The following is a 13,478-nucleotide window of genomic DNA, read 5'->3' on the forward strand; positions in this document are numbered from 1 at the left end:
AGACAGAATGTGAACAAGCTCACACAGCTAGGTGGCAGTTGTTTGAAAATGAAGAACACACTGGGCAAACAAATTGAAACAATGCCTGCAAGGTCAACGTATACACTACAGCAGTGGATACGGAATATATTATTGCTGCTTGAAAAACGTCACTCAGGTGGTGTTTCTGGAGACGGTATTATTATTGATATTTAGACAGAATGTGAAAAAGCTCACACAGCTAGATGGCAGTTGTTTGAAGAACACACTGGGCAAACAATGCCTACAAGGTCAACGTATACACTACTACAGCAGTGGATACGGAATATATTATTGCTGCTTGAAAAACGTCACTCGGGTGGTGGTTCTGGAGACGGTATTATTATTGATATTTAGACAGAATGTGAAAAAGCTCACACAGCTAGATGGCAGTTGTTTGAAGAACACACTGGGCAAACAATGCCTACAAGGTCAACGTATACACTACTACAGCAGTGGATACGGAATATATTATTGCTGCTTGAAAAACGTCACTCAGGTGGTGTTTCTGGAGACGGTATTATTATTGATATTTAGACAGAATGTGAAAAAGCTCACACAGCTAGATGGCAGTTGTTTGAAGAACACACTGGGCAAACAATGCCTACAAGGTCAACGTATACACTACTACAGCAGGGAATACGGAATATATTATTGCTGCTTGAAAAACGTCACTCGGGTGGTGTTTCTGGAGACGGTATTATTATTGATATTTAGACAGAATGTGAAAAAGCTCACACAGCTAGATGGCAGTTGTTTGAAGAACACACTGGGCAAACAATGCCTACAAGGTCAACGTATACACTACTACAGCAGTGGATACGGAATATATTATTGCTGCTTGAAAAACGTCACTCAGGTGGTGGTTCTGGAGACGGTATTATTATTGATATTTAGACAGAATGTGAACAAGCTCACACAGCTCTGTGGCAGTTGTTTGAAAATGAAGAACACACTGGGCAAACAAATTGAAACAATGCCTGCAAGGTCAACGTATACACTACAGCAGTGGATACGGAATATATTATTGCTGCTTGAAAAACGTCACTGTTTCTGGAGACGGTATTATTACGGTATTATTATTGATATTTAGACAGAATGTGAATAAGCTCACACAGCTAGATGGCCGTTGTTTGAAGAACACACTGGGCAAATAATGCCTGCAAGTGCACTACTATTGGTGCACTACTATGAAGAACAGCAAACAGTACTGGACACGTTAAAGAACAGTAAGATAAGTAAAATAAAAAAATATATATATGTATATTAAAAAAAAAAATTACTCGGGTTGGTGCTGCTGAACTACTAGGAGCAGCACAGTAGCACACCAGTCCCACTCCCCAACACAGCTAGACTAATAGCACTGGGCTCTTATAGTAGCAAAGTAAAAAAAACAAAAAAGAAAATAAAAGCAGTCCTTACAAGGACTATTGGGTTCCAGGCAGCAGTCAGCAGATGAGATCAGAAGAGATCAGTGCCCACAGCAGCTACATACAGAGCACTGCAGTAGAAGGTAGATTACTAGCCAGCAAAGCTACCTAACCTAAAATGTCCCTCAAATCCCTGCAGAGTTCTGTCCCTCCAATACAGAGCAGTATCAAGTAGATTACTAGCCAGCAAATTTACTATCAACTGTCCCTCAAATCACTAACAGCTCTCTCCCTACACTAGCTCTTCCAAGCACACACAGGCAGAATGAAAAAACGCTGCAGGGCTTCAGTTTATATATGGAAGGGAAGTGGTCCAGGGGGTGTGGGGGTGGTCCAGGAGGGAGAGCTTCCTGATTGGCTGCCATGTATCTGCTGGTCTGGGATGAGAGGTCAAAAAAAAGCGCCAGCTAAGGCGAACCCAAAATGGCGAACATCGCGCGACGTTCACGAACATTCGGCGAGCTCGAACAGTCGATGTTCGCGCGAACAAGTTCGCCGGCGAACAGTCCGCGACATCCTTAGTCATGGGCAGGGCCATGCATCTCCTTAATTTGGCTCCTTGGAGGTTGACATTGCTGCAATACCTCTTTTGCCCCTGGTCTCACCACTAAATAAACATGGTCCCAACATATAAGGGCTGTAAGCTAATTTTTTCTGCCCTGTGTCCTCCAACAGTAATGATTGCTAGGGGGCACACCTACTGCAAAAAGTGTTCCATTGACCCCTATCGTTGGAATAAAAGACAAAATTCTGGCATATTTACTAAGGGCACACAAGGTGCAAAATATAAAAAAGCTAGTGCAAGATGACCATTTTAATTTCCTACAATGCACCAATCCCTTTCTTCCAGGGGCAACGCACGTGCATGTCACTATATGGGATAAAGTATTGCTCCAATAAGCACTCCATTCCTTTTCACCTGGGCAGTAACCCATAGCAACTAATCAATAAGAGATTTTTTTCAGCAAGGTGCAGGTTGAACAAAAAAAAAGCAAACATCTGATTGGTTGAGATGGGTTTCTGTCCAGGTGCAAATTTGCCCAGTATTTATTATTATACATGAGCCCCAGAGAGTACAGACAAGAATGGGCTAAATATTTTAGTGCTTTCCTATTATCTTCCCCCAGACACTGACATTATACAGTAAAGCTCCATTTCAACTTAACCATGTCTTTTAAAGGAAAGAAATGGCACCAATGTAGCTCCCATTAGAGATGTCGCGAACTGTTCGCCGGCGAACTTGTTCGCGCGAACATCGGGTGTTCGCGCTCGCCGGAAGTTCGCGAACGTCGCGCGACGTTCGCCATTTTGGGTTCGCCATTGTTGGCGCTTTTTTTGCCCTCTCACCCCAGACCAGCAGGTACATGGCAGCCAATCAGGAAGCTCTCCCCTGGACCACTCCCCTTCCCTATAAAAACCGAAGCCCTGCAGCGTTTTTTCACTCTGCCTGTGTGTGCTGAAGAGATAGTGTAGGGAGAGAGCTGCTGCCTGTTAGTGATTTCAGGGACAGTTGAAAGTTTGCTGGCTAGTAATCGTTTTGATACTGCTCTGTTATTGGAGGGACAGAAGTCTGCAGGGGTTTGAGGGACATTTAAGCTTAGGTAGCTTTGCTGGCTAGTAATCTACCTTCTACTGCAGTGCTCTGTATGTAGCTGCAGTGGGCAGCTGTCCTGCTTCTGATCTCATCTGCTGACTGCTGCAATAACAGTAGTCCTTGTAAGGACTGCTTTTATTTATTTTTTTGTTGTTTTACTACTACTACTACTACTACTACTATAAGAGCCCAGTGCTATTAGTCTAGCAGTGTTGGGGAGTGGGACTGGTGTGCTAATCTGCTGCTCCTAGTAGTTCAGCAGCACCAACTTTAATTTTTTTTTTTAATATTCATTTTTTTTTTATTTTACTTTTTTTTATTTTACTACCGCTGTAGTAGTGTATAAGTTGACCTTTTAGGCATTATTTGCCTTGTAGGCATTATTTGCACACTGTTTTCTTCAACCCGCCATCGAGCTGTGTGACCTTGTTCACATTCTGTCTAAATATCCATAATATTACCGTCTCCAGAAAAAACACCGGAGTCACTTTTTTCAAGCAGCCATAATATATTTTACGTAATCCGTATCCACCGCTGTAGTAGTGTATACGTTGGCCTTGTAGGCATTATTTGCACACTGTTTTCTTCAACCCGCCATCGAGCTGTGTGACCTTGTTCCCATTCTGTCTAAATATCCATAATATTACCGTCTCCAGAAAAAACACCGGAGTCACTTTTTCAAGCAGCATTCATATATTTTACGTAATCCGTATCCACCGCTGTAGTAGTGTATACGTTGGCCTTGTAGGCATTATTTGCACACTGTTTTCTTCAACCCGCCATCGAGCTGTGTGACCTTGTTCCCATTCTGTCTAAATATCCATAATATTACCGTCTCCAGAAAAAACACCGGAGTCACTTTTTTCAAGCAGCATTCATATATTTTACGTAATCCGTATCCACCGCTGTAGTAGTGTATACGTTGGCCTTGTAGGCATTATTTGCACACTGTTTTCTTCAACCCGCCATCGAGCTGTGTGACCTTGTTCCCATTCTGTCTAAATATCCATAATATTACCGTCTCCAGAAAAAACACCGGAGTCACTTTTTTCAAGCAGCATTCATATATTTTACGTAATCCGTATCCACCGCTGTAGTAGTGTATACGTTGGCCTTGTAGGCATTATTTGCACAGTGTTTTCTTCAAACCCGCCATCGAGCTGTGTGAGCTTGTTCACATTTTGTCTAAATATTGATAATATTATCGTCTCTAGAAAAACCACTTGAGTTACTTTTTTTCAAGCAGCATTCATATATTTTACGTAATCCGTATCCACCGCTGTAGTAGTGTATACGTTGACCTTGTAGGCATTATTTGCACACTGTTTTCTTCAACCCGCCATCGAGCTGTGTGACCTTGTTCACATTTTGTCTAAATATTGATAATATTATCGTCTCTAGAAAAACCACTTGAGTTACTTTTTTTCAAGCAGCATTCATATATTTTACGTAATCCGTATCCACCGCTGTAGTAGTGTATACGTTGACCTTGTAGGCATTATTTGCACACTGTTTTCTTCAACCCGCCATCGAGCTGTGTGACCTTGTTCCCATTCTGTCTAAATATCCATAATATTACCGTCTCCAGAAAAAACACCGGAGTCACTTTTTTCAAGCAGCATTCATATATTTTACGTAATCCGTATCCACCGCTGTAGTAGTGTATACGTTGGCCTTGTAGGCATTATTTGCACACTGTTTTCTTCAACCCGCCATCGAGCTGTGTGACCTTGTTCCCATTCTGTCTAAATATCCATAATATTACCGTCTCCAGAAAAAACACCGGAGTCACTTTTTTCAAGCAGCATTCATATATTTTACGTAATCCGTATCCACCGCTGTAGTAGTGTATACGTTGGCCTTGTAGGCATTATTTGCACAGTGTTTTCTTCAACCCGCCATCGAGCTGTGTGAGCTTGTTCACATTTTGTCTAAATATTGATAATATTATCGTCTCTAGAAAAACCACTTGAGTTACTTTTTTTCAAGCAGCATTCATATATTTTACGTAATCCGTATCCACCGCTGTAGTAGTGTATACGTTGACCTTGTAGGCATTATTTGCACACTGTTTTCTTCAACCCGCCATCGAGCTGTGTGAGCTTGTTCACATTTTGTCTAAATATTGATAATATTATCGTCTCTAGAAAAACCACTTGAGTTACTTTTTTTCAAGCAGCATTCATATATTTTACGTAATCCGTATCCACCGCTGTAGTAGTGTATACGTTGACCTTGTAGGCATTATTTGCACACTGTTTTCTTCAACCCGCCATCGAGCTGTGTGACCTTGTTCCCATTCTGTCTAAATATCCATAATATTACCGTCTCCAGAAAAAACACCGGAGTCACTTTTTTCAAGCAGCATTCATATATTTTACGTAATCCGTATCCACCGCTGTAGTAGTGTATACGTTGGCCTTGTAGGCATTATTTGCACACTGTTTTCTTCAACCCGCCATCGAGCTGTGTGACCTTGTTCCCATTCTGTCTAAAATATCCATAATATTACCGTCTCCAGAAAAAACACCGGAGTCACTTTTTTCAAGCAGCATTCATATATTTTACGTAATCCGTATCCACCGCTGTAGTAGTGTATACGTTGGCCTTGTAGGCATTATTTGCACAGTGTTTTCTTCAACCCGCCATCGAGCTGTGTGAGCTTGTTCACATTTTGTCTAAATATTGATAATATTATCGTCTCTAGAAAAACCACTTGAGTTACTTTTTTTCAAGCAGCATTCATATATTTTACGTAATCCGTATCCACCGCTGTAGTAGTGTATACGTTGACCTTGTAGGCATTATTTGCACACTGTTTTCTTCAACCCGCCATCGAGCTGTGTGAGCTTGTTCACATTTTGTCTAAATATTGATAATATTATCGTCTCTAGAAAAACCACTTGAGTTACTTTTTTTCAAGCAGCATTCATATATTTTACGTAATCCGTATCCACCGCTGTAGTAGTGTATACGTTGACTTTGTAGGCATTATTTGCACAGTGTTTTCTTCAACCCGCCATCTAGCTGTGTGTATTATCGTTTCCAGAAAAACCAACTGAGTTTTTGTTGTTGTTGTTGTTTTTTTAAAAATAATGCCAGGCAAAGGCAGGCCGCCACGCAGAGGCCGTGCTAGGGGCCGTGCTGCTATGCAATCCTGTGGCCCTAGCAAATTTCCCAGTTTTAAAAAGCCAATGACCCTGAACTCCCAAAATGCTGAAGAGGTAGTTGACTGGCTTACACAGCACACCCCATCCTCTACCGTTTCTAACTTTACCACAACATCCTCCTCATCCTCCACTGCTATGGCCACCCCACGTAACACTTCCTCCACCACCGGTGCCCCTTCTTCACTGGGGTCAGAGGAGTTATTTTCCAATGAGTTTCTTGAACTGAGTAATGCGCAACCATTATTGCCAGAAGAAGATGAAGGAGATGAGGACCTTACACCAGATTTAATTCTGGCAGAGAACACGATAGAGATGGACATAATGAGTGATGAGGAGGAGGTCCCCGCTGCTGCTTCCTTCTGTGATGTGTCAGAAGAAATTGATGCATCTGAGGAGAATGATGATGAGGAGATTGATGTTTTGTGGGTGCCTAGTAGAAGAGAGCAAGAGGAGGGTAGTTCAGATGGAGAGACGGAGAGTCAGAGAGGCAGTAGGAGAATAAGACTTAGAAGAAGCAGGGAGGACAGCCCGCAGGGATCAGCAGGGCAACAACATGTATCGGCACCTGTGTTCAGCCGGCCAACGCACCCGCCATTGCCGCCAATACCGCCAACTCCGCCAACTTCTACTGTTACCGCCAGATCGCACACTTCCAAAAAGTCAGCAGTGTGGGATTTTTTTAATGTGTGTGCCTCTGACAAAAGCATTGTAATTTGCAATGAGTGCAGTCAGAAACTGAGCCTTGGTAAGCCCAACAGCCACATAGGTACAACTTCTATGCGAAGGCACATGAGCGGCAAGCACAAAGCACTTTGGGAGCAACACCTCAAAGGCAACAGGCAAACTAAAAGCCACACTCCTTCTGGTCCAGCATCTTACTGCTCTACCTCTGCTCTCCTTGACCCGTCTGAACCACCCTCCACTCCGCCTTCCACCTTGACCACCTGTTCCCATTCCCAGTCATCTGCCACCAGCCAAGTTTCTGTGAAGGCCATGTTTGAGCGTAAGAAGCCAATGTCTGACTGTCACCCCCTTGCCCGGCGTCTGACAGCTGGCTTGTCTGCACTCTTAGCCCGCCAGCTTTTACCATACCAGCTGGTGGACTCTGAGGCCTTCCGCAAATTTGTAGCAATTGGGACACCGCAGTGGAAGGTACCCAGCCGCAATTTTTTTTCTAAAAAGGGAATACCACACCTGTACCAACATGTGCAGAGCCAAGTTACCGCATCTCTGTCACTTAGTGTTGGGCCAAAGGTCCATATGACTACTGACGCATGGTCCTCCAAGCATGGTCAGGGCAGGTATGTCACCTACACTGCCCACTGGGTGAACTTGGTAATGGCTGGGAAGCAGGGAATGGGTAGCTCAACAACAACAGTGGAGTTGGTGTCACCGCCACGGATTGCACGCGGTTCTGCCACCACCTCTACTCCTCCATCGCTCTCTACCTCGTCTTCTTCTTCTTCTTACTCTGCTGCTGGGTCCTCCTTCTCCTCCTCCACACCTGTGCACCCCCAGCTCCCCCTAGGCTATTCGACGTGCCAGGTACGCCGTTGTCACGCTGTCTTGGGGATGACGTGCCTGGAAAGCAAAAACCATACCGGATCTGTACTCCTGTCATCTCTGCAGTCACAGGCCGATCGGTGGCTGACCCCACACCAACTGCAGATCGGAAAAGTGGTGTGTGACAATGGAAGCAATCTGTTGGCAGCGTTGAGACTAGGCAATTTAACACATGTGCCCTGCATGGCACATGTGTTAAATTTAATAGTCCAACGTTTTGTCTCCAAGTACCCAGGATTCCAGGACGTTCTCACCCAGTCCAGAAAGGTGTCGGCCCATTTCAGACGTTCCTACACAGCCATGGCACGCCTTGCTGACATTCAGCAGCGCTACAACATGCCAGTCAGGCGTTTGATTTCTGACAGCCAGACTCGCTGGAATTCAACGCTCCTTATGTTGGAACGTCTGCTGCAACAACAAAGGGCCGTCAACGAGTACCTTTTTGAACTGGGTGGTAGGACTGGATCTGCACAGCTGGGGATTTTTTTCCCCCGTTACTGGGTGCTTATGCGCGATGCCTGCAGGCTCATGCGACCTTTTGAAGAGGTGACAAATATGGTCAGTCGCACCGAAGGCACCATCAGCGACCTAATACCCTTCGCTTTCTTCCTGGAGCGTGCCGTGCGACGAGTGACAGATGAGGCTGTAGACCAGCGTGACGAGGAGCTGGAAGCGCACGATTTCTGGTCGGAATCACCAGAACGAACCCAGGCACCTGCTGCAACGCAGGGAGAGGTGCCAGAAGTGGAGTCAGAGGAGGAAGGTGGCTTTGTGGAGGAGGAGGAGGAGGACCAACAGGAGCAGGCTTCCCAGGGGGCTAGTGGTGACCTTTTGGGGACCCCTGGTCTTGTACGTGGCTGGGGGGAGGAGACCGTGGATGATGCAGTCCTTGATAATGAGGAAGCGGAGATGGATAGCTTTGCATCCAACCTTGTGAGAATGGGGTCTTTCATGCTGTCATGCCTGTTGAAGGACCCCCGTATCAAGAGGCTTAAGGAGAAGGACCTGTACTGGGTCGCAACGCTACTAGACCCTCGGTACAAGCATAAAGTGTCAGAAATGTTACCAACATACCACAAGTCCGAAAAGATGCGGCATTTACAAACCAGCCTGCAAAACATGTTGTACAATGCTTTTAAGGGTGATGTCACTTCAGGAACTCATCAACATTCCAGGGGCAGAGGTGCCAGTAATCCTGCCACGAGCACACCTGCAAGGACAAAGCCCTTTGGCCAGTCTGTAACGTCAGACATGCAAATGTTTTTCTGTCCAAGGCAGCGCCACAACCCTTCTGGATCCACCCTCAAAGAACGCCTCGACCGGCAGGTAGCGGACTACCTGGCATTAACTGCAGATATCGACACTCTGAGGAGCGATGAACCCCTGGACTACTGGGTGCGCAGGCTTGATCTGTGGCCAGAGCTGTCACAATTTGCCATGAACCTCTTGTCTTGCCCAGCCTCAAGTGTGCTCTCAGAAAGGACCTTCAGTGCAGCAGGAGGGATTGTAACTGAGAAGAGAACTCGCCTAGGTCACAAAAGTGTCGATTACCTGACCTTTATTAAAATGAATGAGGGGTGGATCTCGGAGGGTTACTGCACGCCGGAAGACTTGTTCTGACTTCTATGCAGCTGTCCTTCTCTTCAAGCCTCATGACTCCACACACAGCTGTCCTTTAGCGTCCTCCTCCTCCCTCCGCCACCGTTACAAACTAGGGTGCAAACCCTACTGGTTTAATTTTTTCTGGCCTCTGTGCTTCAGTGGCTGCAACCAAAAAAACTGGGCAAACAATGTCTACAAGGTCAACGTATGGCAAAAAATGACTATTTTCAGCATTTATATGGCATATTTTTTCTGGCAACTGTGCTTCAGTGGCTGCGTCCAAAAAAATGCATATTTTCTGCATTTATATGGCATAATTTTTCTGGCAACTGTGCTTCAGTGGCTGCGACCAAAAAAATGCATATTTTCTGCATTTATATGGCATAATTTTTCTGGCCTCTGTGCTTCAGTGGCTGCAACCAAAAAAATTTATATTTTCAGCATTTATATGGCATAATTTTTCTGGCCTCTGTGCTTCAGTGGCTGCAACCAAAAAAATTTATATTTTCAGCATTTATATGGCATAATTTTTCTGGCAACTGTGCTTCAGTGGCTGCGACCAAAAAAATTACTATTTTCAGCATTTATATGGCATATTTTTTCTGGCCTCTGTGCTTCAGTGGCTGCGGCCAAAAAAACTGGGCAAACAATGCCTACAAGGTCAACGACGTTGACCTTGTAGGCATTGTTTGCCCAGTTTTTTTGGCCGCAGCCACTGAAGCACAGAGGCCAGAAAAAATATGCCATATAAATGCTGAAAATAGTAATTTTTTGCCATACGTTGACTCAACGTATATGGCAAAAAATGACTATTTTCAGCATTTATATGGCATATTTTTTCTGGCAACTGTGCTTCAGTGGCTGCGACCAAAAAAATGCATATTTTCTGCATTTATATGGCATAATTTTTCTGGCCTCTGTGCTTCAGTGGCTGCAACCAAAAAAATTTATATTTTCAGCATTTATATGGCATAATTTTTCTGGCAACTGTGCTTCAGTGGCTGCGACCAAAAAAATGCATATTTTCTGCATTTATATGGCATAATTTTTCTGGCCTCTGTGCTTCAGTGGCTGCAACCAAAAAAATTTATATTTTCAGCATTTATATGGCATAATTTTTCTGGCAACTGTGCTTCAGTGGCTGCGTCCAAAAAAACTGGGCAAACAATGTCTACAAGGTCAACGTATGGCGAAAAATTACTATTTTCAGCATTTATATGGCATATTTTTTCTGGCAACTGTGCTTCAGTGGCTGCGTCCAAAAAAACTGGGCAAACAATGCCTACAAGGTCAACGTATGGCAGTTGTTTAAAGAGAACAGTAGATTACTAGCCAGCAAAGCTACCTAAGCTAAAATGTCCCTCAAATCCCTGCAGACTTCTGTCCCTCCAATACAGAGCAGTATCAAGCAGATTACTAGCCAGCAAGCTTACTATCATCTGTCCCTGAAATCACTAACAGCTCTCCCCCTACACTATCTCTTCCAAGCACACACAGGCAGATTTTTCAGATACATTTTTGCCCTTGATCCCCCTCTGGCATGCCACTGTCCAGGTCGTTGCAACCCTTTAAACAACTTTAAAATCATTTTTCTGGCCAGAAATGTCTTTTCTAGATGTTAAAGTTCGCCTTCCCATTGAAGTCTATGGGGTTCGCGAACCGTTCGCGAACCGCTCGCATTTTTGCGCAAGTTCGCGAATATGTTCGCGAACTTTTTTTCCGACGTTCGCTACATCCCTAGCTCCCATTCAAGTGCTGGTTCTGCTCCTGGGGTTAAAGTGCACAAGTCCCTGGGGTTAAAGTGCACAAGTTCCTGGGGTTAAAGTGCACAAGTTCCTGGGGTTAAAGTGCACAAGTGCCTGGGGTTAAAGTGCACAAGTTCCTGGGGTTAAAGTGCACAAGTGCCTGGGGTTAAAGTGCACAAGTGCCTGGGGTTAAAGTGCACAGGTTCCTGGGGTTAAAGTGCACAAAATGCCTGGGCTTAAAGTGCACAAGTGTCTGTTCATTCTCACAGTCCTGGGGAAAAGGGAATCTCACCTTTCCTGTTTGTGTCCATACATTTCCACTGGTTCTAGGGTCCGAATCTCAACTGCAGTTGTTCCTTGTGGGAGAGTTAAGTCTTCAGTTCACCTGTACGGACAAACCTGCTTCTTCCTCCCGCCTTCCCTGTTCTTAAAATGTGTTCCTCCCCCTCCTACTCCTCCTCCACATGTCTTGCACACTCCTCTCACTCATACACACCAGCTCCATGTGCCGTGTCTCTCTCTATACAGTGTGTGTGTAAATGTGAGCGTATCACTCCTCCCATACAGTTCTGCTATTTCCCTGCATGTGTCTGTTTATTCTCTCCTTATAAACCAGCCCCTGGTCTCTCTCTCTGTCTCTCTCTCTCTCTGTCTCTCTCTTCCTCCCTCTCTGTCCCTCTCTCTCTCTACTCCCCTCCTCCTCTCCCTCTATTTTCTTCTCTCCCCACTGTCACTTCCCTGCTTTCCTTTCACTTTCATATTTACTCAGACCTCTCCTGCTACAGAACTGAGCATTTATTAACCCTTGTGTAATACACGCAGAGACAGTACCAATCAGGCACAGTGTATCTAGCAATGTGTGTAATACAGAGAGACAGTACTAACTCAGGCACAGAGTATCCCACAGAGACTAATACACAGAGACAGTACTAACTCAGGCACAGAGTATCCCACAGAGACTAATACACAGAGACAGTACTAACTCAGGCACAGAGTACTCAGCAGAGTGTAATACACAGAGAAGTACTAATTTAGGGACAGAGTATCCCTCAGAGTCTAATACACAGAGACAGTACTAACTCAGGAATAGAGTATCCAGCAGAGTGTAATACACAGAGACACTACTAACTCAGGCACAGAGTATCCAGCAGAGTGTAATACACAGAGAAGTACTAACTCAGGCACAGAATACTCAGCAGAGTCTAATAAACAGAGACAGTACTAACTCAGGCAGAGAGTATCCAGCAATGTGTGTAATACAGAGAGACCCAGTATTAACACAGAGTAACACAGAGTAACACAGAAACATGTGCATATATACACAGCCTACTATATTGATCCCATGTGTGATTATTTACACTACTATTGTATTACTCTTTGTCATGTGCCTGTATATAAGGTTCTGCAAGGTTTCTCGTTGTGTAGACTTTGTGCATGATTAATGCAGCGACTTTATCTGAAGGACACACTGTGCTGCTTTCACTTTCCTATTTTTCTTATCCTATTTTCCACATCTCTGACTGCCTCCATAATCCCTAACTGCACGGCTGCCTGGCACTTGGTGAGTAACTGCCCCATCATCCCCCACACCTCAGGCCCTGTGGCAGAATTCACTGTCCATCAACATCTCACAATCTCTCATTCAGGGAATCTCTCATTCGGGGAACCGAGAAACTTGCTATATGTCTGCATTACATGTACTCTTCTCTGTATTTCTCTGAACTTCCTGCTTAGTAAGTAAACCCTCAAGTATTGCCACTTTATACCCTCCTGTCCAGTTCTGGCTCTTTTTATCTTCCCTACTCAACTCATACTTCTTGTACTCTACTCGTGTTCATACTTCTGGGAGATCTCAGCTTACATTTTATCTTCAGATTTCTTAATAGACCTCAGTAGAGTTGAAGTCCTGTGTCTATGACTGTGTGTGGTTTTGCAAACTAGCAGCTGTGGCCTGTGGGATACATTGTTATAGATTCAGTTGCAGCTACTTTCCCCCAATAATTCTTTGGGTGTAATGTCCCTCTTCACAGAACCACTGCTCTTCAGGAGGGACAGCCACACTTCTAATGACTGGTCTGTAAATCAGCTACTCAAAGACTTGTAGCAGCTCCTCCAGCCCACAATGTCTTGGATACATCTATGATGTCCCTGCATTACAGGTCTATTAATCATAGAACATGCAAGAAATTGTGGAAACTGGAGTCTTGGCTGGAGGGAAGCTGAGTACTGTTATATTTTGTCAGTTGTATATACAGTCAGAACAATGCAAATGCCTAGTTGCCCCAAGTAGTGACTGGTCAGGACATTCCAGGGGCAGGGTAAAGGACAACATTTTTTACTGCCTAACTTTGTACTC

The 13,478-nt window shown here is 44.5% G+C and overlaps 1 protein-coding gene across 2 annotated transcripts in view; it reads right to left on the reverse strand.

Moving 5' to 3' along the window:
* The window catches only part of LOC108701741, a 36,749-nt gene extending 24,938 nt beyond the window's left edge, over positions 1–11,811 (reverse strand). For both annotated transcript variants that reach the window (XM_041576384.1, XM_041576383.1), the window contains exon 1: positions 11,415–11,811. In XM_041576384.1, coding sequence (XP_041432318.1) covers positions 11,415–11,437 — 23 coding nt within the window. In that variant the 5' untranslated portion in view covers positions 11,438–11,811. The remainder of the gene's footprint in view (positions 1–11,414) is intronic.
* Between the last annotated feature and the right edge of the window lie 1,667 nt (positions 11,812–13,478).

Source organism: Xenopus laevis, chromosome 9_10L (genome assembly GCF_017654675.1).
Source record: "Xenopus laevis strain J_2021 chromosome 9_10L, Xenopus_laevis_v10.1, whole genome shotgun sequence".
Lineage (NCBI taxonomy): Eukaryota > Metazoa > Chordata > Amphibia > Anura > Pipidae > Xenopus > Xenopus laevis.